General features: G+C 37.7%; 1 protein-coding gene and 1 long non-coding RNA gene across 5 annotated transcripts in view; one reads left to right on the forward strand and one right to left on the reverse strand.

The window, feature by feature from the left end:
• The window catches only part of LOC121890732 (anoctamin-4-like), a 48,911-nt gene that overhangs the window by 18,888 nt on the left and 8,303 nt on the right, over nt 1–21,720 (forward strand). For all 3 annotated transcript variants that reach the window (XM_042403237.1, XM_042403238.1, XM_042403239.1), the window contains 17 exons: nt 2,959–3,107; nt 3,878–4,027; nt 5,780–5,880; nt 6,447–6,491; nt 6,574–6,705; nt 6,930–7,036; nt 8,190–8,245; nt 8,433–8,554; nt 8,853–8,987; nt 9,548–9,644; nt 9,969–10,029; nt 17,031–17,113; nt 18,427–18,567; nt 18,944–19,108; nt 19,399–19,435; nt 20,734–20,845; nt 21,217–21,274. In XM_042403237.1, the coding sequence (XP_042259171.1) occupies nt 2,959–3,107; nt 3,878–4,027; nt 5,780–5,880; nt 6,447–6,491; nt 6,574–6,705; nt 6,930–7,036; nt 8,190–8,245; nt 8,433–8,554; nt 8,853–8,987; nt 9,548–9,644; nt 9,969–10,029; nt 17,031–17,113; nt 18,427–18,567; nt 18,944–19,108; nt 19,399–19,435; nt 20,734–20,845; nt 21,217–21,274 (1,751 nt within the window). The remainder of the gene's footprint in view (nt 1–2,958; nt 3,108–3,877; nt 4,028–5,779; nt 5,881–6,446; nt 6,492–6,573; nt 6,706–6,929; nt 7,037–8,189; nt 8,246–8,432; nt 8,555–8,852; nt 8,988–9,547; nt 9,645–9,968; nt 10,030–17,030; nt 17,114–18,426; nt 18,568–18,943; nt 19,109–19,398; nt 19,436–20,733; nt 20,846–21,216; nt 21,275–21,720) is intronic.
• On the reverse strand, nt 10,773–19,074 carry LOC121890733. Of its 2 annotated transcripts, none has more exons than XR_006093906.1 (5): nt 18,986–19,074; nt 14,589–14,779; nt 12,781–12,903; nt 11,717–11,860; nt 10,773–11,110 (listed from the first exon to the last, which is right to left on the reverse strand). It is a non-coding gene; the product is annotated as an uncharacterized LOC121890733 (long non-coding RNA). The 2 variants fall into 2 exon arrangements; XR_006093907.1 differs by lacking the exon at nt 18,986–19,074 and adding an exon at nt 16,925–17,001.

The raw sequence follows: 21,720 nt of genomic DNA on the forward strand, positions 1-21,720 counted from the left end.
ATTGGGCAGCTTCAAGTAATAAGTGTGTGATCTGAAAGTACCACTTAACCAAGCCGTGTATGTGTACACCACAAGTTGGGCTGCTGCATTGGCATGGTTAAAATGAATAGATCTAGATAGGGCAACAAAAAGCTAATCCCTGTTTAAACATAAAAAGCTATTCAGTATGTAATAGAAGTGTTGTACTGGATGTAGTTGCAGGCTACTGTATAATCACAGTACATAAACTTGTTAAATATTTGTATTTACATTACAAATCTCTTCCCCCTACATCTAATTATTATCACAGCAAGTGCCACTGCCCCCTACTAAAAATGAACTGCACTATGAGAGACTTAAAAGACAGTTTTATGATGTGCCTCACATGTAAAAAATTACATTTCCAGTCAACATTTACTAGAATATAAAGATCACTGATAGAAACCTAACAGGCAACAAATGAGTGTCACAAGGTCCAAGAAATCCAATCTGTATTCCTGTCTACATTTTAGCCGTACTAGTGGCATGGCTTTAGGGTTGACAATATCATTTTTTCAGTCAGTCTGACTGTCCATCACTTTGTTCCAGACTGAAATATCTCGACAGCTAGTGGACCAACCAACAGGCTGTCTTAACAGCTATTGGATGAATTACTATGGAATTTGGTAGAGGGAACCCTAATAACTCTGGACCACCAGCAGGTCAAATTTTCTCTACAGGGAAATATCTCAACATCTAGTGGATGGATTGTTACAAAATTTTATGCAGACAGTCATGGTTCCCAAATGATTTATCCTTAAGACTTTTGTGATGATTTCATCTACGCAAGCATTTGTGGTTTTGAGCAAAACGTCAGACAGTCATGTCCCCCTCAGGGTGAATCATGATGGTGATCCATTAACTTTTTATCTAGTGCTATCATATTGGCAGAATTTCAGTTTGTCCAATACTTTGGTTTATGACATTGCTGCAAGATTAATGGCAGTCCCATTGTCATGGAAATTGTCTGAAAACACTAAACACCTGGAATCATTTCAAACGCACAGTGAAATTTAACAGACCACTTAGAACACTGGATAAAATTATGGAGTTTATTGTATTGAGTAAATTTTAAACTGTTGGAGCTTTCCAACATTCTATTGAAGCATCACGACCACTGTCCAAGGTGCTGATCCTGTAATGGCCATGATTGCGGGAGCTGTACAGAGTACTCTGTATTTGACTTCTCCTCATTAGTCATTGTCGCAGAGTGGAGGATTTCATTATCGAAGTTATTGCAAAAAACCCACCTGCCCACTCAACTCAGATTGTTACATAACTGTACTGTGATGATAGACAGAACAAGCTTTTCCTTTAAGGCCAAATTACTTTTATTTTAAATCGGTTTCTCAAACAGAACAGTAAAGATTACATCAATTGAAATGCCAGGGTTCACAATGTGAATACATGTTCATCTTAACAGGTAACACAATTCATCAATATATGTGATGAAACATTTAGGTTATCAGCACTCCTCATCAGAGTAAGCAATAAGATTACAGTATCTGTTTATGATGCTTCTCTTACAGGCTTGCTGGCAAGTATATGCACACATCTTTTGGCATATCGATGAACAAAATCCCATACCACCCTCTTTAAGTCAAGACTATAAGCGTGTTTATTATCAATACTCAAGATAGCCAGCTCCCACAGTCTCTCCTGTGCCATGGTGCTTTTGTGATATGTTTTGATTAGTTTCAGTTTTGAGAAGGATCTTTAGGCACTTGTGACATTCAAAGGTAGAGTTACAAAATAGTTTAATAGCTATGGCTACATCAGGCACACTTGGTAGAATAGAGTGATGCTTTATAAACAGAGTGTGCGCAAAATCTTGGACTGAGCCATGCTTGATTTTCTTTATATTTTAACACTAATGCACGTTTCAATGAGAGCAGATAACTCATCTTTGTATTGGTCAGCTAGGGCACTTGCTGATTTATACATTTCCTCATAGGATTTTGACAAACGTTATTGTGGGTGTAAAAACCCAAACATCCTTGCTACCTCTTGCATACCATGGAAACTGTGTGTCACCTGTGCAATGCAGTGTCTACTGCTGCATAAAATACACACTTTGAAGTGCTCCTAGAAAAATATGGACCAGCAAAGATTTTTTTAAAATATTGATTTTATCTTTACACCAGTATTGCCTCTGAATATACAGTCAACATCATGATGTGCAACCTATGTAATTGTAATCTGTTTTAATTAAAGAAATAAAAAATTGTAATTCTTATAATAGTTGTTGACAGGTGGGGCGGGGCCCCTTTGGACTGCAGAGGGTATACTTTATGGCCTAGGCCCTAGTTGGATCCCAAAAGCAAACCCGAATTGAACAGTTATCACTCAAGGATAGAAAGGGTTTGCTGTACAGTTCAGGAAACAAACAGTTCCACTTATATCTATGGAATGTTTCAACCTCTTAGAGCTAATTGTTTTGATTTTGTGGCCAGTAACTTAACTGTTCGGTTTCACTGCTCTCAACAGCATTGTTTCCAACTGCAGTAAACAGCTGTTTCCAGTGAAGAAGCTTTGATAAACTTACTAAACTCACTAAAGAGTCAAATATTACTCCAAGGGATTGCTGGAGAACAAAATAGAGCAAAAAGGAGAGTGAATATTGAACTTACATTTGTGAGGTGGCCTGAGGCATGATTTTAAATAAATGCTTATATTGTTCCATGTCTGCTGGGTGTGTAAACAGGCAACTGTTTTCTTATCAGATTATATGTCAGTGTTGTGTTTACAGCTTGTTGTGCTGCCCACAAGTGGCAAAAATACTGTTCAGCACTTAATAACCCAAACCATAGAGTAAAAAGATAGCTGACCCTGCTGTTGTGAAAAAGCTCATTCAGCAGACTGGTAACCATACAGCATTCACTGTCATATTAATACTTCTAATATTAGTCTACTTTTTATCCATTCTTGTCTTCCCTCCAGCTGTGAAGGATGTTAATGTCCTGCTTGAGAGAGAAAGGTCAGAGGGCACCAGCACCCCATCCAGAGATGATGACTCCACCCTGCTGAACCCGGTCACCCACAGCAGCATCCTTGATGACAACACAAAGTCTGATTCTGGCCTCCCAGAGGTCAGTGGTAAAAAAAATCTCTGGGCCTCCCAGAGACATCACTCCTTCCATTCCAGCTGAAGGTATAGGCCCTTCATGGAAAGGGCTTCAGAATTAATGTGTATAATTAAAAAATGTGAACAAGGTTAAAACAATGCAGTGGACAGATAAATCAGATGAGATGTTTATTGTGAAAGAGGTGAATTGAATCAGTGATTGTCCAATTGAAAAGTACTGATATTTGCCTTGTAAGCTAGTGCTTTAGTGTCCTTCCCTAAAGTATTCCGGTGACGACCTATGGTTCCCTGAAGTTCCCCGATGAAACTGACTTCCATGCAAATCAAACTCCCACAACTTGTTTTTCCTCTTTGTCTCAATAGCCAATTATTATTGCTAATGCAGTGCCTGTTCAAAACGTGCCTGTTCAGAATGGGACAATTTCTCAATACCTAGACAGCTCTCATGTAAACTGGTCAACATAGTGTAGCATTTAGCCACTAAAGAGTCAAATATTACCCCAAAGGGTTGGTGGAGAATTAAATAGAGCAAAAAGGAGAGTGAATATTTAACTTACATTTATTAGGTAGCCTGAGACATGATTTGAAATAAATGCTTATATTGCTCATGTCTGCTGGGTGTGTAAGCAGGCAACTGTTTTCTTTTACATTCGCCATATCATTTTTATGAGGTGATTATATGTCAGTGTTGTGTTTACAGCTTGTTGTAGACATACAGAGATTCCTTCCTTTATAGTTAGATTTCCTGATTCTCTGTCTGTTGTCTGCTTTCAGGGGAGGAGTAAGTCCAGCGGCCTTTGTTTCAGCGATGGAAAGAGCCTCATCGACTACATCCTGGTTTACAGGAAGTCCAGTTCGCAATCAGAGAAGAGGGAGGTATTTGAGCGGAACATCCGAGCAGAGGGCTTACAGATGGAAAAGGAGGTGAAGAGCGTTTACACTTGCTGCTTATTTCATTACGTTGATAAGGGTTCTGCTAAATCATCCAGGAATATTTACAATATAAAACATTTGTTTTGATAAACTGCAGGAAATATTGTATTTCATTTTCCTCACTGGTTTCAGAAAATGCCAATGTAACAGATGATCCACATGCTTAGCAAATATTTTTGATGTGTTTTTGCAAAACAGTTAATGACTCCACTTGGACTGCTGAGTAACTAATACAGAGATACAAAAAATGATCAGTTATTGTTTAAACTTCCAGATTTGATTTTTTTGGCCATTTGGGGGCAGCACAACAAGCTGTAAACACAACATTGACATATTATTACCTTATAAAGTAGATTATGGAAAACGTGTTAGCCGTTGCCTATTTACACCTCCAGCAGACATGGGGCAACATTAGCATTCATTTGGAGACGTATTTATCTGGCCCTTTAGCTACTAAATGCTCCACTATGTTCCCCAGCTAGTCTCAAACTTTATCTGCCATTTGGTTACGGTCAGGTAGTGTATTGTGGGATTATCAGAGCTTTTTTGCTGAAAACAGTTGCCTGCTGCTACTGGAGATGACACTGATGAGATTTGATCAAAACAAAAAAGTTGTGGGCCCTAACAAAAACCAAAACAATACTAAAACCATAAGCTTAAAGACACTGAAATATTCATATTCATTCATATTCAACAAGGTGCTACATGTGATATATTCAACTGGTATATTTATCATGACTCAAACCATAAATGATTATGTGTTGATAACCAATGATTATTATTGTGTTATTAATTATTGATTAATTCATCATGTTTCCTCTCGCACTCCACAACAGGGTCAGAGGTCAGGTTTAGCCACAAAGCAGCACTCCAACTGATAGGGATTTAGTTTCTTACTCAAGCACACCTCAACAGGGCAGAAGCTATTACCAGGGGGTTCCAGGGGAAAAGTGGCCTTATCACATTAGGTCTCCATCTCTTCCAAGAGGAAAATCATATCTTCTCTCACTGCTCAGTAAAGGGGTTTCTCACTTTCTGGCCTTATTGCAAAGCAAAAATTGCCAGTTCTTTGAAAACTTATGACAGCAAATAAACAAGCAGCTCTGTAGGTATTTTTTGTTGAATTAGATTTGCTGTGATTACTTTGGCAAACATGCAGCTGCATTCATAATGTGCAACATGAGCAACATCAATACCAGTTTGTTTGAATAAGCATTTTAATGCTCAGTCCTATAATGCATGTAATTTCAATGGCCAGATTGTTGAATCTTAAAATGCTCTGAGCCTTTTCACCTGGTCTTACAAAGTCTGACAGCTGAGTTCTGTTCTGGTGTTCATTGGTTACCACTCATAGACCCAAAACTAATGAGCTGCTGTTGATTTTCTCCCCTGCTGCTTCGTATTTAGCAAAAGGACCCCTTGAAAGAGTAGGAAATGCAGATATTGTGATCTGTGTGTGTGTGTGTGTGTTCATTTCTGCGCTTTCTGCTGTAGCATCAAGGTCAGCATTATCTAGGACACACAGGGGAGGACAAAGGGCCCTTGTCTCCTTCAACAGCCCACTTGTGTGTGTTTCTTACATGGAGCTATTTAGTTATTTTTAGGTCTTTTTACAGTTAACCCTTGATTCTTGTACCTTTAGACTGACTCCTACTCTGTCAGGGAACTCAAAACTATCATTGTAAATATATAACATTGTTACTGACATTGTATTGTTGTTTTGTATGTTTGGTTTCATCACAGGCCTCCTTAACCAACAGCGACGTGATCTTCCTGAAGCTTCATGCACCATGGGATGTTCTCTGCCATTATGCAGAGCTCATGAACATTCGCATGCCTTTTAGGTGAGATAAAACCACTTCTGAAAGTGTCTTATAATGGAAAAAACTTAAAGGTACCCTGTGGAGTTTTCTTATTAACAAACACTTTGTTTACATTACAAAGTGTATTTACTTACACAATGTATTTCCTTCCTCATAAAACATTATTTTATATATATTTTAAGTTAGCATAGCTAGCATAATATTTTTTGCCTTTGCTGGGACATTGCTATGCTTCTTTGTACGATATTGTCAACAATCAACAGAGTAACATGAAACCGGCATCAGGAATGTGTACTGTGGTGCTTGTGATAAAACAGTGGCCTATCTGTAAAAATATTGCTCCATAGCACTACTAGTGGTCAAAAAATTCCAAGGGGTACCTTTAATGTTTGTATTATCAGTAGTATTATCATAGCAACATGGCTAGTAGAACCACAACTTAGCAGCAATAGAAGCAGTAATAGTAATTGTAACAGCAGTAGAAGTAGTACAATTCATTGTAGCTATAACCTCATTACTGATCTATATCACCCTGTACTAAGTTCATCATTTCCAAATATTATTTCAAATATTCCTAAATATTCCAGGAGGAAAATCTTTTACATGCACCGACGGCACAAGTTCATGAGCAGGTGAGTATTCAGTGTAAGAGGCAACATGAGGTCGGTGAACGAAGCAAAACTCTGGCAACTTTAACAGAAACTTCACTTGTAGGATGGAGAAGCGCATCAACAAATTCCGTGGCTGGCTTCCCCGTAAGCCCATGAAATTTCACAACAACACTCTGCCTGACCTGGAGGAGAACGAGAGCTTTACCGCCCCTTTCAGTCGATCAAGGATACATCAGTGAGTTTCTACACAACTGCACTTTAAAAAATCCCCACAAAATGAATTGAACTTTATACCTGGTGCCTGCCTGGTACATTTTCAATTTACTCTATTGTGCTTTTGCCACTTTAAACTCTCTATCTTGCCTTTCTTATACCAATCAACACACACACACACACACTCAGATAAGAAATATCATTCACAGCAGACAGATTTTTAACAACCATGTCATTTCACTGTAGTTTCATCATCCACAACAAAGACACATTTTTCAACAACGCCACCAGAAGTCGCATCGTCCACCACATCCTCCAACGGGTCAAATATGAGGAGGGGAAAAATAAAATGGGTGAGTTTCTCCCTGAACGTTATCACAAATACCAGAAATATTTTTAAAAATAAGGAAAATTGAAGCTTAACAGGAAGGGGTGCAAAAAAAAGAAAGATAAAAGAAATGTAGAGAGACCATCTGACTGTCAGTGTTTGAGGCAATGAGTGGGGTCAGCTGGGATTTGGACCAAAATCCATTTATAAAGAATTCATTAACATTTACAATTTGATGGATTGGCAGACTTGATGGATTATTATAAGAATGCTGGAGTGTCATGGAGGATTTTCCACATGCTGGCAAACCAAAATGTCTTAAACATGGCTTATAACTGATTGATAAGGCATTAGTAAATATGCTTAATTCAAATCAGACCTTTCTCTGCATCAGTAAACCTGTAGTATATTTGCAGTCTTAGTGAGTATGTTAGAGGTCGTACAGTCTCTATTTATAAAATTAAAACAAAAATGACAATAATATTTCATAAATCAACCCTGAAAAATATTGAGAAGCTCTGCTGAAATCAGTTTCTAGTAGGAAACCCAGTTTGTCTTTGTCCAGCTGCACCTCTAGTTTTTGCTGCTGCAGTTACAAATGTCCACTTTTCCCTAAAGTTAATCTTATCTTATCATATCCTTTTGGTATAATTAAGTACCTAATAGTAGTCTGTGCCTGATTGGGCTGTAAAAAAAAACAAGTTTCAACAAATTTTAAAATGTAATTCATTCAAATTAATTAAAATGCAACCATTGTAGCGAGATGCTAAACTTTTGTAGCATTAACAAGCTAACGTGACAAGCCCTTTTACAAAGCTTACAAAGTCAACAGCTGTACCATGATTTATCCATATATATTGTTGAACCCAGAATACTTAATCACATTTCTACTTAGATGGTTTGGTGACATGATTCAGCAAGGCTTGCTAGTTTTCTGCTAGTTTTGTGTTAGCAAAAAGAACAACATTGGCATAGTTTACTGATAAGGCAACATTACATGCAATGGGTGAGATGGAAAGTACAAACATGGAGAACAAGGCAATGCCTGTTACTGAAAAGTCAGAAATTTGAACAGATCATGTTGGAACAGTTACAATTACAGCATTGTATATTCTACACTGCTCGACTGACACACTGACTGTTGCTCTTCATTTATGATTCTCTGTCTTTGATTCCAGGGGTTAATCGTCTTTTGAGCAATAATTCATATGAAGCAGCTTTCCCTCTTCATGAGGTAATTTGCCTAATCTCCGTAAATCCATTCATTAATTAAATTCTGCCACCTGTTTTGAATTCGTCACTGCTTGCTTTGACATGTATGTGGTTGCTGATGTGTAAAAGGAAATTCCATGAAATTTTAGACCAGTACATACATAGATTATGTTATCAGTGACATTACACATGTGTATACATTTTAATAGGGGAGCTATCATAGCAAAAACTCCATCAGAACACATGGAGCAGAGAACCATCGGCACCTGCTATACGAGTGCTGGGCCTGGTGGGGGGTTTGGTACAAGTACCAGCCACTGGACCTCATCAGGTAACTACATTCAGACAATTAAAGAGGTTTTAATGTCAATTTAAATCAAGACATTATGAGATAAGTAGTAGTAGCAGTAAAACTCTAGTAGCTTAATTTAGAAGTTTCTTCATCACAATCCAGTGAGCAAACAGAGTGCAGTTGTTAACAGCTGTGCACTGGACTGCAACTTTACCAGATATTATACTGTATATACAGTATATTATATACACAGTATTTATGTCATATGAATATTTTAAGGACACTTTTTGGCAGACTTAAAGATGCCTCAAACTCTTCTGCCCTGCCGCTGTTTTAGGAGGTATTTTGGGGAGAAGATCGGTCTGTACTTCGCCTGGCTTGGCTGGTACACAGGGATGCTATTTCCTGCAGCTCTGGTCGGCCTCCTGGTATTCCTGTACGGCATCTTCACTCTGGAGCAGTGCCAGGTCAGGTAAACACACCTCCTCTCTTTTCTTATAAAAATAGTTTCCCTAGAGCTGGTATTGTATACAATAGTGTCTATGCCAGACCAAGCCTTATCTTGCTTCATTTTGTTGTTTGTTTAAGCTGCACAAATGCTCAATAACTACAGATTAAATGCAGCATTTATTTAGTGAGAAAGTCAAGTAACTACTCTTGATGCAAATGATGATTACAGTTAAGGCAACAGGGTGTGAAATTGTCCCTTGTAACCCATCAAATTAGATGCTTGTCAGATGGAATAAAGGAAGTTAAACTTATTCAGGATGCTCTGGTAAAATAAGTGCCTAAAATGTAAATGTGTGGTGTTCATCACTTAAGAAGAAAGGCCAAAATACTGTGTAGTGCTGCAGAATAAAGTGTTGTCATTTTTTTCCAGACAAACAAAATCTTATCAAAAACTCACATAAGAAACTGCATTACATTAGTTTGGGGTTTTAGTAAGTTGTTTAAAGGCACTTTGACTGTTTCTGGATGCTGTAATAGCTGCTTTATCAGAGTTTGATGGACTAATTGTTTGTTTTTCTCCAGTAAAGAAATCTGCCAGGCCACTGACATCATCATGTGCCCCATCTGTGACCAGTACTGCCCCTACTTGAAACTGTCAGACAGCTGCATCTACGCCAAGGTATTGCTGCCACGGAGCCAAAACAAGGGGGAAAAATGTTCCCAACACCTATTTGTTAGTGAAAATGTGGAAAATGTGTCATGAGCCAACTATGTGTAATAATATGCAACTTTTACTCTCAATGATTAAGCACATTAGTGGTTAATTAAGGGTAACTCTGGTGCCAAAATGTGTTTGATTTATAACTTTGTTGTTCAGGGATTAACCAATGAACTCAATTTGCTGTCATAAGACTAAAGTTAATGTTATTCACTGTGAACTTGAGATAAATTGTGTATCTTTCAAATTTCAAATCATATTAAGGTTGTCCTTTCTTTATTTCAGGTCACTCATCTCTTTGACAATGGGGCGACTGTTTTCTTTGCTGTGTTCATGGCTGTTTGGGGTAAGTTGGACAGTTAACATTTTTGCAGGAACTTTCCAGGCATTCCTCCTCTTCACAAAAAGACTTTAGATGCACTTAACAATTTACTACCTGCATTTTTGGCCACTTGGGGGCAGCGCAACAAGCTGTAAACACAACATTGACATACTTTCACTAGAAAGTTGAAATCCCAAATGTGTTCACAAACAGTTGGCTATTTACACATCCAGCAGATACCGAGAATTGTAGCACTTATTTAGAGTTGTATTTATGACCACCTGTGCAGTATTTGCTCTACTTTTAGCTTTGTTTTGGTCTCTTCTAACTTCTGAGGGAAATGTTTGGCTCTCTAGCTGCTAAATGCTCCACTACGTTCACCAGCTGGTTGCTAACTTTCAGTGCCTGTAATTTGGTGTTGGGCAGACAGTGTGCAGTGGATTTACCAGAGCTTTTTTAGCTGAAAACAGCTTATTGCTGTGGCTGGAAATGACACAGATGAGAGTGGTGAGAGTGAACCAAAACAGTAAAGTTGTGAACTATAAAACTAAAACAATCAGCTTAAAGATGCTGAAATGCTCCCTAGAGCTGAGGGGAACTGCAGAGTCTGATGATAATTCTCAGTGGGTTAATCACTATGAGCAATGCCTTTCACATTATATGTAGTAATTTGACCCCTTGTTAATGTAAAATTATTCATCAGTGCAGCTTTAACTTCAGTTTTTTTATTTTTGAAAAAATGAAAAAAAAAACATGAGGTTTCTAAAAGTAAAAGTATTATTGCTACATTTAAAAACTGACAGATGTTATTACTTCACATAGATTGCATATTGTCTCAAAGTGATATAGAGTATTTCATACAGTATATTTGTCATAAAGTGAAACTTCAATATTCACATTTTCATTTACATTGTGTAAATGGCAGTAGGATCAGGAGCCTGTCAGCGCTGAACAAGGTCCCAGGGTATTGAAGGCACAAACAGAGAGCTTGTGGTGGGTTCATGTTCTTCAACTGCTACCAACTCTGCAGGTGATGAAGCAGCAGAATCATCACAAAGCTGATAGCTAGCCAGTCTGTGAACATCTAGTTGGAAGGATGAGGGGACTGGAGAAATGCAAAAGAAATGAAAAATGAACTTAAAGTAATTGTGTTGAAGAAAAAAATAGACCACAGACATTTATTTTTTTCCATTTCTTTACAAAGCAGTTTACTAATATGTTGAGTTAAACTGATTCTCAAGGCAACTTTTAAACTGTGGCAGGAGAGAAAGCTTTTACTGTGGAACAGTTGGATATTCCCTGTTCACACTGCTGCTATTACTTTAATTCATAGATGTCATATTACGGATATGGATACACTATTTGCTATTAAATTAGACCTGGAGGCTTGTATTGTATATGTGATTTGTATTTGCATGCTGGAATTTCTAGAATTGTAATTACACTACAGTTAACTTAAGCAGGAGAGTTTTAAGAATGAAAACTTATGTACTATATTGTGTTGCTACTTTTGATATCCTAGATTAGATTCAAACAATAAACAAAATAAGTCAGGCTGCAAAAATACTTATTTTCTCAAAAATAACTCACGCCACTTGTAAAGTTTCATTATTAGTTTTTTTTTTAATTTAATTATCAATATTGAAACTTTGTTGATTAGTTAAATTCTAAACCTCAAAACAAAAACTCTAGCAGCAGACTGAATGCTCACCAAAGACTTTTTGCACAGTGTCTGGGTGTTTGAGAGCTTTTTGTACTTTGCTGTCCAACCTCCAACATCTCAGCATGAAGAACAGAACTAAACACAGCTGGAGGGCAAAGGTCAACACACCCAGCACGATGATGGTGTTGGTAACTGTTGTGGGTAAAGGAGAGAGGAATGGTACAAGTTATTTATCTGTCTGTTTTTCTGTGAAAAGAACATTGAATGTGGTTTTGTAGCTTAGTGTAACAGAATGGAACTAATAATGCCAGGACATTTAAACTAAATATATATGCAATCATTGGAGTGTTTTGGGTAAAAGTATTCCCCAAATTGCAGATGTTATATAAACTTCCTTTTCTCAACCACCTCTGGTGCCATCATGGACATACAGTGGAGTACTGGTGATGCATAAATAATAAATACATAAAATCTATAAACATAATAAAAATAAATATCTATGGCAGAGATTACAGAAAAACATTATTGTTGTGTGGATGCAGGTTAATCCAATCATATCATTACACTTGAAAAATGTAATTATCCCACAGTGAAGTGTTTATGTGCATGCTGTGCTTTTTTACATTGAATCCAAAAGCCAGGACATTTTAGTGCCATCAGACACCTTTAAACCTGTATAAATGTTGAAATGTAATGTAGTCAAATGCTTAATATGTCAATCAATCAGTGATTTTTTGCCCTTAACTGTGTAATTCTTGGACAGTGAGTGCCGTAGTTCTTATACTTGAGTATATACACTAATGAAAGCAGTGCAGGCCCTGTTGCATTTGTGTGTGTTAATAATTCATTCAGGCATATTCAGACAATGTCCTCATCACAGTGGAAACTTGATCTGTTTCACACTTATAAATGTTTTATGATGACTTGCAGATGTAGTTTGACTGAACTTCTGTCAAGGCAAACTAAAAAAAAAGGTATGAAAAACTATAAAGAAAAACATTTGATTTTTAACTGGTCCCCTGTTTGCTTATATGGTTAAGAGCCTTTGTGCATTTCCTTTTTAACTCCAGTCACAATAGAGATGACAGCCACTGAGCAATGTTGTTACTGACCAGCTGATGATAGTTGTGGTGTTGACTCCCAGTGGGAGACGTGTGGCTGAGAGAAGCCCAGAGTCAGGTTCTGGTTCTGAAGGAATCCCATCAGTCAGATCCGTCACTGCTACAGCTGAGTCCCTGTGCAGCAGACAGAAGCATTTGCTTGTATTTACTAATGCCCTGGCAAAGGTTAAAGTTTTCTACTGCACATCAAAAGAATCTGAAGACCTTTGGAAGAGTAGTTGCTGACGTTGTATTTGTGAATGTGATGCTGTTATATAAAAGTCCACATGAAGGGCAGAAAATGTTTGGCTCAGGGAAACTTTGAAGGGGGTATTGAACTGTAGACAGATACAAAAAAGGTGGCAGAAAACAAACCGCGGGAAGTTCAACAAAACAACTTAAACTTGAAGAGAAATCAACAGGTTGAACCTTCTCAGCCTCACCTAACTGTCACCCGCTGTTTTACCTGCTCAGGTAGATGAGCTAGACAGATACAAAGCAATCAGAAATTACAAAGTAACGAAAAACAATTAATTTAAGACCTCATTTACCCCTCACATTGTAGTTTATCGCTTGGCACACATTCACACACACACAATTTAAAGAATGCAGTTTACTGCAGAACCGACATCACACGCAGAACAACAAAAAATCATACATCACTACAGCAGGGTTGACCCCATTTAACACATCAATTTCTTTGAACACAAACTGTCTGTTGAATTAACTGAACTATAAACTGAAACACTGAACTTAAAGTGAATGATGTAACAAAAAAAAAGTACTACTGTCGAGAAACAAGGCCATGTGAAAGGAGGGAGAAACAGTCTTTTCACAGTGATATGAAATGAAAATGAATCTTTCATATCATGTATATACTGAGTATATAAAATCAACCCTGATAGATTTGATCATTTTTCTTTTATCTTCCTCTCCTGATTCAAGAGTTCATAGTAAAATCTCTTTCATGTAATTGTATAATCTATTATTTAAGAATTCTAGTCTTGATAGAGCTCTACTTAAGTTGTTTTAAACTACTGTATTATAATGGTTCCAGTAGGCATGCAAAGGTTATTAATAGGCTTTATTTGAAATATTAAATTTATTGTGTGAACACAGGGCTGGGGAATCCACTTCACTTTAAATGCAAGTTACAGAAATCATGCATTTGATGAAGCAGAAAATCATAAAAATTTTCAAAGTATTGCCGCTCTCAAATTTTTGTAAGACATTGGCTTAAAGATTATTTTATCATGTCAGTCTGATATTAAATGTGTATTTTGAAGTTAAAAGGTCACATGCTTATTTTAATGATCTTTCTCCATCTGATCTTCTCTACAGGCTGACTTAAACAATCCTTTAATCAGTTACACACCTTTAAATAAAAAGCATGTTGAACTTTAAACAGTGCACTGTTAAACTTTTTCCCAAATGTCATGTAGTGTGTTGAAATGTGTCTTTGAAGGTATCTAGATTTGATTTAGCTTCGAATAGCAACATATCAGGAATACAATATATGATTGCATAAAACATCTGTGCAAGTATATACATACTTATACACACATAAGACATTACACATTTACATACAAACTAATAATCTGACTTAAAAACATGCCAAGCTGATATTAAACCTTTGTAAAGTGGACGAGGATTTCTGTTACAAATGGTAAACTCTCTGAAGAGCAATGAGGAGGGCTAAAGCTGTTTTGACAGCTGCACAGACCTGCAGAGCCCAGTTTAACGTCTGCAAATACCTCACATTATTCCAGTTTTTATCCAGTTTAAAGAAAATCAAATAGAAAGTGCACTTATATACTGACCTTACAGTCACTGCTTCTTGGTGTTGCAAGTTGCTGTTGCCACTGCTGTCCAAATGAATATATTTTTGGGTTCAACTGCTGCGGAGAATGCACTCAAATCCCTTCATTAAGGTTCCTCAGAAGTGCGCTCCCCTGCTGCCTCCACATGGGAAGTGGTGCCCTTTTCAGACAGCTGAGTCACATTCAAAACACTGCACTCAACAGTGGACAAAAAAGAGAAAATAAACTACAAGCATTGAAATAATGAGGACAAAAACCTAAGTGGTCATAGTGGAGCCTCTGTAGAAATACTGCTCCAGTTGTCAGTGGAGAGACAGGTGAATATGTGCAATAAGTAAGCCATCTTTAGGACTTTGGTCGGATATGCCTGCCCTCTGTGGTGGAGCATTGTCTCTGCATTGTAAACACCAGAACAGAAACCAGCTCTGTGTCACTTTGCCCCAGAGACAATATCAACACAGTCTGATTATCTTGGCAGCAAACTAACTGGTTTCAGTAATTATCATTTGGCCATGAGGAATGAACTTTTAGAAGAAAGAACCAATCACATGCAATGAAAGCAGATCCTGAGGGATTTGATCATGACTTCACCTTTTAGATCAAATAAGGTATAGTGGGCTGTAGTTGTAGTCTTACTCTTCTGCTGTAGTTCAGCAAGTAAACACACAAAGTCATAATTTTGCATTAAAAAGATTATTTTTGGAAGAACCCACTTTATTTTTCTAACACTGACTGCAGAAGCCAGAAGCTTCAGCTGAACTTAAGATGTGTTTTTGCACAGATGGAGGACTATTAATTTTTCCCCCATCACTAACACTGAAATTAGGCATTTCTTTGCGGCCAGTATGAACAGGTGAAATGGTTACAGTCACTAACAACCCCTGCAGGGTATATATGGGCATGTCAGTATTATTAAGGTAGACTTGAAAAAATGTAAACCTATACTTTAAATGTTTTATGTAAAAATATGTATGTAAAATGATTGATAGACTGGTTTTTCTTACAAAGATTTGCATGTTGTGCAATGAAAGAGACTTTCTGCGGAAAGGAATTACTTTTAATTTTTACCAATGTTGCAGTTTGATTGGAAGTTGTGTGCAAGTGCTGCCCAAGAAATACGACCCCAATGGCCTTATTATAGCGCCAGGTGGTGATGCTACAACCACGAACTTTACAGTATGTTTTGGCCCTACAAGCTTTCTAAAGTTGCATAAAACTTGTTGATGTCTTATTTAGTTTTCAAGATACCGACTAATTAACTTCAAAAGGGCATGGTTCAGCACATAAAGACACAAGCACTAGCACATAAGACTAAAGTCAACAACCGTTGGGCCAGTCATCACAAAACTTGCAGGATAATTCCACATAGGTACCTGGAAAATACCCTGAAAGTCTCATTCAAATCAACCACTAGGGGGCGCTACAAATGCAAGAAATGCATTGCATAACAAGAATCAGACTATGAATCAAAAATTGTTTGTCCAATCTTAAGAAAACTCACAGGATATGTTTCATAACAGTGTTGAACCACGTGTGTAAAACTATTTTGAAATTGCTCAATAGGGGGCACCACCAGTTCCAAACACACTCATGGGCCTGATGCAAATTTGGCCATAAATCAATGACCAAATGTCACCAAACTTGGTGGATATTTTTTAATTAAGCTGTTGAAGCTTTCAACTACTAACGGTCTGTGTTGCTTGAACCACTGCTTGCGGCTGTATTTGTAATTTATGATGTACCGGATACACTGGCACAAAAATAGCATTTTCGCCCAGACAGTGACGTGTTTACTTTTGTTTTTAAATAATGAAAAGTAGTCAGAAAAAAAATATTGCTACCTTTCTAAGGTAGACTTGAAAAAATGTAAATCTATAGAGAGTGAACATTGGACTGAGACGACTGTAAATGAATGCTAATTTTACTCTGTCTGCTGGATGTATACATAAGCAACTGATAACATATTAGCCATAACAAATTTATAAGCTGATAATATGTTGATGAAATGTTCGAAATTAATTAATACAACTTTAAAGAAAATATGGGCACGCTTGGATTGTAGAAAAGGGAATCACTTATTTGGAATCCTATGAAAAAACATCAGCACTTAATATGCACCGTAGTGAACTAAACTCCACTAATACCTGCTTTTTGAGAGAAAAACTGTCAGTCCAGGGTTTGAGACCTTGCACTTACCCTAAAGGCATCATACCACAACCTGGACAATGCTGCTTATTTCCCTGCGTTCAAATATCTCTGAAAATAAACTTCTACAAGGAAAAATAGAAAATGTAGCTCTCCTTAAACCTCAGGGTGTTTTACCCTGAGAGTCTTACCAGATATTTAGAAGGATATAACCTTATGAGGAGCCAAATCACTGTTGTGATCAGTACTGTTAAAGAGAAGACACAAACTCCTAATGCCATTTTTCTCATATTTCAGCTACAGTCTTCCTGGAGTTCTGGAAAAGGCGCAGAGCCGTCCTCGCCTACGACTGGGACCTCATTGACTGGGAGGAAGAAGAGGTGACATAGTTATGGAGTCCATCTATATATGTAGCTAATCTACTCACCTCAAAATATAATGAATGTTATGACAAGACTTTCTTTTAAAGTGTAATGTCTTGACAACTTGGTTCATGAACAACAGTAAAGAAATGCTGTAGTTTCAGGTTTGCATGTGTTTGTGTGGAGTTTCCTTTGGGATTGTTGTACTGAGAGTCTACACCAAGAAAGTCTCTCTCAATTCAATTTATGACTCACTGAAAATGTACAGTTTTAACACTTTACCAATGACAGCTCATACAAAGTCAAAGTCAACTGTCTACACAGTTGTCATATGATAATATAAAGGTTGGTTGTGTGAGAAATCTTGGTGGGTTTATAAATTTCTTGCCTTTATTATGTATCAACCTCCAACCCTTCTCTGTCAATCATTCTCTAACTGATAAATGTGTTCTTTGAAAGGCTGCTGTTTGTGGATGCGAAAATGACTCAGAGCCCCTGTGACACAAAACTGAGATAATAAACTGCATAAGCAACTGTATGCCTGGTTGGTACCTGCAGCAGTTGTGGCTAATTCACAATCAAGGAAGAACTAAAACCTTTTTATATTGCACATTTTGTTGAAGAAGAAGTGCTGCAACTGTAATGCAGTAATAATGGCTGTATTTTGTTTAGGTGCACCAGTTTCTGGGCCCTGATATTGTATTATACTGTATTGCTCACTGGCATTGTAATAATGTTCTTTTCATCTGTACTTTTCTATATGAGACCAATATAAAACTGATATAAATTCAAATTACTGCTGTGAAAAAAGCCTATTGTGTTTCGGGATGATTACAGTTTTTAGGCACACCATGTCACACTGGAAGTTGTTAAGTTTATTGTTGCAATGTTCCTACATTCAAAAAAATAATAATCTTAAATATTCAGTGTACTGCAAGTCAGGTGTAAACAGCTTAATAGTGCAATACCGCCACTTTGTACAGTAGTGTTATAGTACACTAGTAGTAGAACAGTCCTATGAAGAAGAGCTGCTCGACACAAATAGATGGTAGAAAGGAGAAGGAAAATATTAGGTTTCACTCTGGCTAAGTGTAGAATTGGTTTGGTTTAATAAGTCTGGAGCTTGAAACTCTCAAATTGTTTATGGAAATGAAATGCTGTCAGTGCGTGCTTACTGCATAGCACTTACTGTATTTTAGTCATGCAGAACTATAATTTAAAGATTTAGCACTTATGTCAGGGCTTTGGACTGAGCATTTTTGACAAGTGTCTTTTATCACATTTTCTGCTAGAATTTGCTCATGTGTGTCATGATGTCCATTGTTTTGCAGGATGAAATACGCCCCCAGTTTGAGGCCAAATATTCAAAGAAAGAGAGGATGAATCCCATATCAGGAAAGCCTGAGCCATACCAGGCCTTCACTGACAAATACAGTCGCCTCATCGTCTCAGCATCTGGGATATTCTTCATGGTGAGTTACTGGGGTAAATAAATGTAGGTGTGGCACTCTCACCATTTTATTCATCCTGATTCATCATTTTAATGGAAAGTCACTTTTCCTGTTGGTAGGGTAGATTTAAATATTCTTTGCTATTATTTGTAATCTATTATGTAGTTTAATTTTATGCCAATGTTCAATTTGTTTGTGCGGATTCACCACCTGGTTATCTTTTTTTATGCATTTGGTGACTACCTGTTGTATTCATTGTACAATTCCCTATTTTATGAATTTTGTAAATTACTTGATAAACTTGATAAACACATGTTACACACATACAGTGTAAGGCCAATGTATAATTGATATTTGTCGTTGTTAGTAGTAGTGGTATTTTTGTCACGTGTCACAGATATTGGTGGTGATCGCCGCTGTGTTTGGCATTGTCATTTACCGTGTGATCACCGTCAGCACCTTTGCCGCCTTTGGCTGGGCTCTCATCAGGAACAACTCTCAGGTGGCAACTACGGGCACGGCAGTCTGTATCAACTTCTGCGTGATCATGCTCCTCAACGTGGTGAGTTTCTGCTGTCTATCAACAGCAGTGGTGCAGAGAGGTTGGTCAACTAATAAATAGAAGGATAATAATCATAACACAATATGACCAAGATACAGGATGCTTTCATTTGCTACATTGCCAAGTAAAGAATAATAAATACATACAGACATACTAATATGCATAAGTACCGTACAAATCTACTAAATATCTTCTGAATAAAATAAATATATGCAGTATATTCTTTTAACTCGGTCGTTGTTAATTTCTTCACTCAGCAATGACTTAAAACCTTGTTTTTTTTCCCCTAGCTCTATGAAAAAGTTGCTCTCTTGCTCACCAATTTAGGTAAGTTGGTTTTATCAGCAGATCTGCTATTCTTGAGGGTAAAAAGTTTCTTCAGGCAGGCTTAAATTACAATTACAATTGTTAAGTACATTGTTGTTGGCCATGGATGTATAAAGAGAGCTCGATACAGTGCCTCCACTCAGTCTTAGGCCGTATTCAGACCAAATCAGGTGGTGCAGTGTTCAGCCGCAGGGTCGAGGTGTGGTGGGGGGTTGTGGGCGTGTTTATTTGTGCTCTAGAATGTAACCGCTGTGAAACAATCAGAAAATAACGTTTTATTGATCTGATTCACCAGCTTTCTCGCTACCAGGGCTCCCTCTCTTCATTCACTCTCTAGCTCGCTCAAACACAGCTGCTCTCTCTCTCTCTCTTTCTCCCTCTCTCTCTCTCACTGATGCTCTCAGCTCTCTCTCTTTACTCTAACTTTACTTTTAACGTTGTCATATAAAGAGAAATGTCTTCCCCTCATCCTAGTAACGTCTTTGTGCTCCCTCATGGCAGAGTTTACAACTCTGATCAGTCTGATCTGAAGCCTTCAGCCACAGTGACGTCAGGTTGCGTTTCTCCAAAAGTTGACTCTGGCTCAACTTTCCGGCTGCAGTCCGGTGCAGCGCCGCAGCGGCCAAAACGGCCGCAGACGAAACACACTACTCCCATTCAAATGAATGGGGGGACTGGCGTTTTCGCTGCACCACCTGATTTGGTCTCTATATGGCCTTACTGCCATTTCTTCCTAGTGGCCACTGGCAGTATTACAGTGAAAAAAATCCCCTGTGGCTTGAAAAGCATTGTCTCCATAGTCCACCATTATAAAAGAAATGTCTATTAAACTGTTGACAGAACATCTCAAACTGCAAATAAGGTCAAGTATTACTCTTTGTGTTTGTTGAATTTGTAATCCATGAAGGATGTATTTTTTTAAAACTTACCCAGGACTGACCTACACTGGATGTGCTAGTCGTAAATAAAAAACTCTTTATAGACAGAGTAGACCTATCTTACTACAGCCCCATGTGCACCGCTTCACCATGTCGAAAAATCCACAGCTTGACAGGTCTGCCATGCCTGGTTCCTGTTGCTAAGCTATGTTTTGACAATCACTGTTCTGGCGAGGGGTTTAGTGAACGGTCAAATTCAGAGCCATTAAGATAATTAATATTCACTCTGGTCTAGGTCTATGACTGTTGTGATTGTCATACAAATTAATCTCATTTGTCCCATTGGTCACCTTACTAAAATGCCCAGTCTGCATGTTTAGTTTATCTTACTATTCCTTGCTTCTCTTCCTGTGGCCACAGAGCAGCCAAGGACAGAGTTGGAGTGGGAGAACAGCTTCACCTTCAAGATGTTCCTTTTTCAGTTTGTCAACCTCAACAGTTCAACTTTCTACATCGCCTTTTTTTTGGGGAGGTGAGAATGTTGTGCAGAATTCACAAACATAATGCAGCATGTGCCACTGTAACTTTGTAAATTTCAGTTCTCTAACAGCCACAATCGATACATAATAACAATGAACCTATTTTATACAAATGTAATAAAAAATGCTCAGCAAAAGATGAACAATAAACAGAAAAAAGACAGATTATGAAAGCAGAAACATTCAAAGCAAAAACAAAGAGAAGACAATTAAGATATTTAAGAAAAAATAAATAAACAATAAACAGTAAGCTATCTTAGATTAAAAAAAAAAAGGTCCTAAGATACTGCCTGCCATATTGATTGATATTAAGCTGCCACCTTACATTATTTTTTTTAAAAATAGTTATTTCTTTGGTTGACAGATTTACAGGCCGGCCTGGTGCATATCTACGCCTCATCAACCGCTGGAAACTGGAAGAAGTGAGTAATTACTTTGCTTTCCCATGGGAGAATAACAGCAAAGCATTATGGATCCAAGTATTTCTAAATTGGACATTAGGCTATTACTTTATGCCCAACCACCAGGCATTTAACCCCCATCAGCAGTAAGCGTAGCCAGCAGTACTTATGGGAACATGTGGGGAAATAATACACTGAAGTGGTCTAAGGGGAAAAAAGGCCTGAGATGGTGCTTTTAGATGCTGAGCTAATGCACTCCCACATGTTCCCATGGCTGCAGAAATTGAAATGACAAATTCTCTGTGATTTGATATACAGAACTCAATCAGCCTTTGTGGCCATGCAAAATCATGATTGTGCTTGGAGAGCTTACTGGCCTTTAATGAACATTTGCAAAAGCTTCTATAAGCTCAATAGATGCATCTGAAAGGTTTCTTGCTTACAACAAAACACTCATGTTGGTGTTA

The sequence above is a fragment of the Thunnus maccoyii genome, chromosome 23, assembly GCF_910596095.1.
Source record: "Thunnus maccoyii chromosome 23, fThuMac1.1, whole genome shotgun sequence".
Classification (NCBI taxonomy): Eukaryota; Metazoa; Chordata; class Actinopteri; order Scombriformes; family Scombridae; genus Thunnus; species Thunnus maccoyii.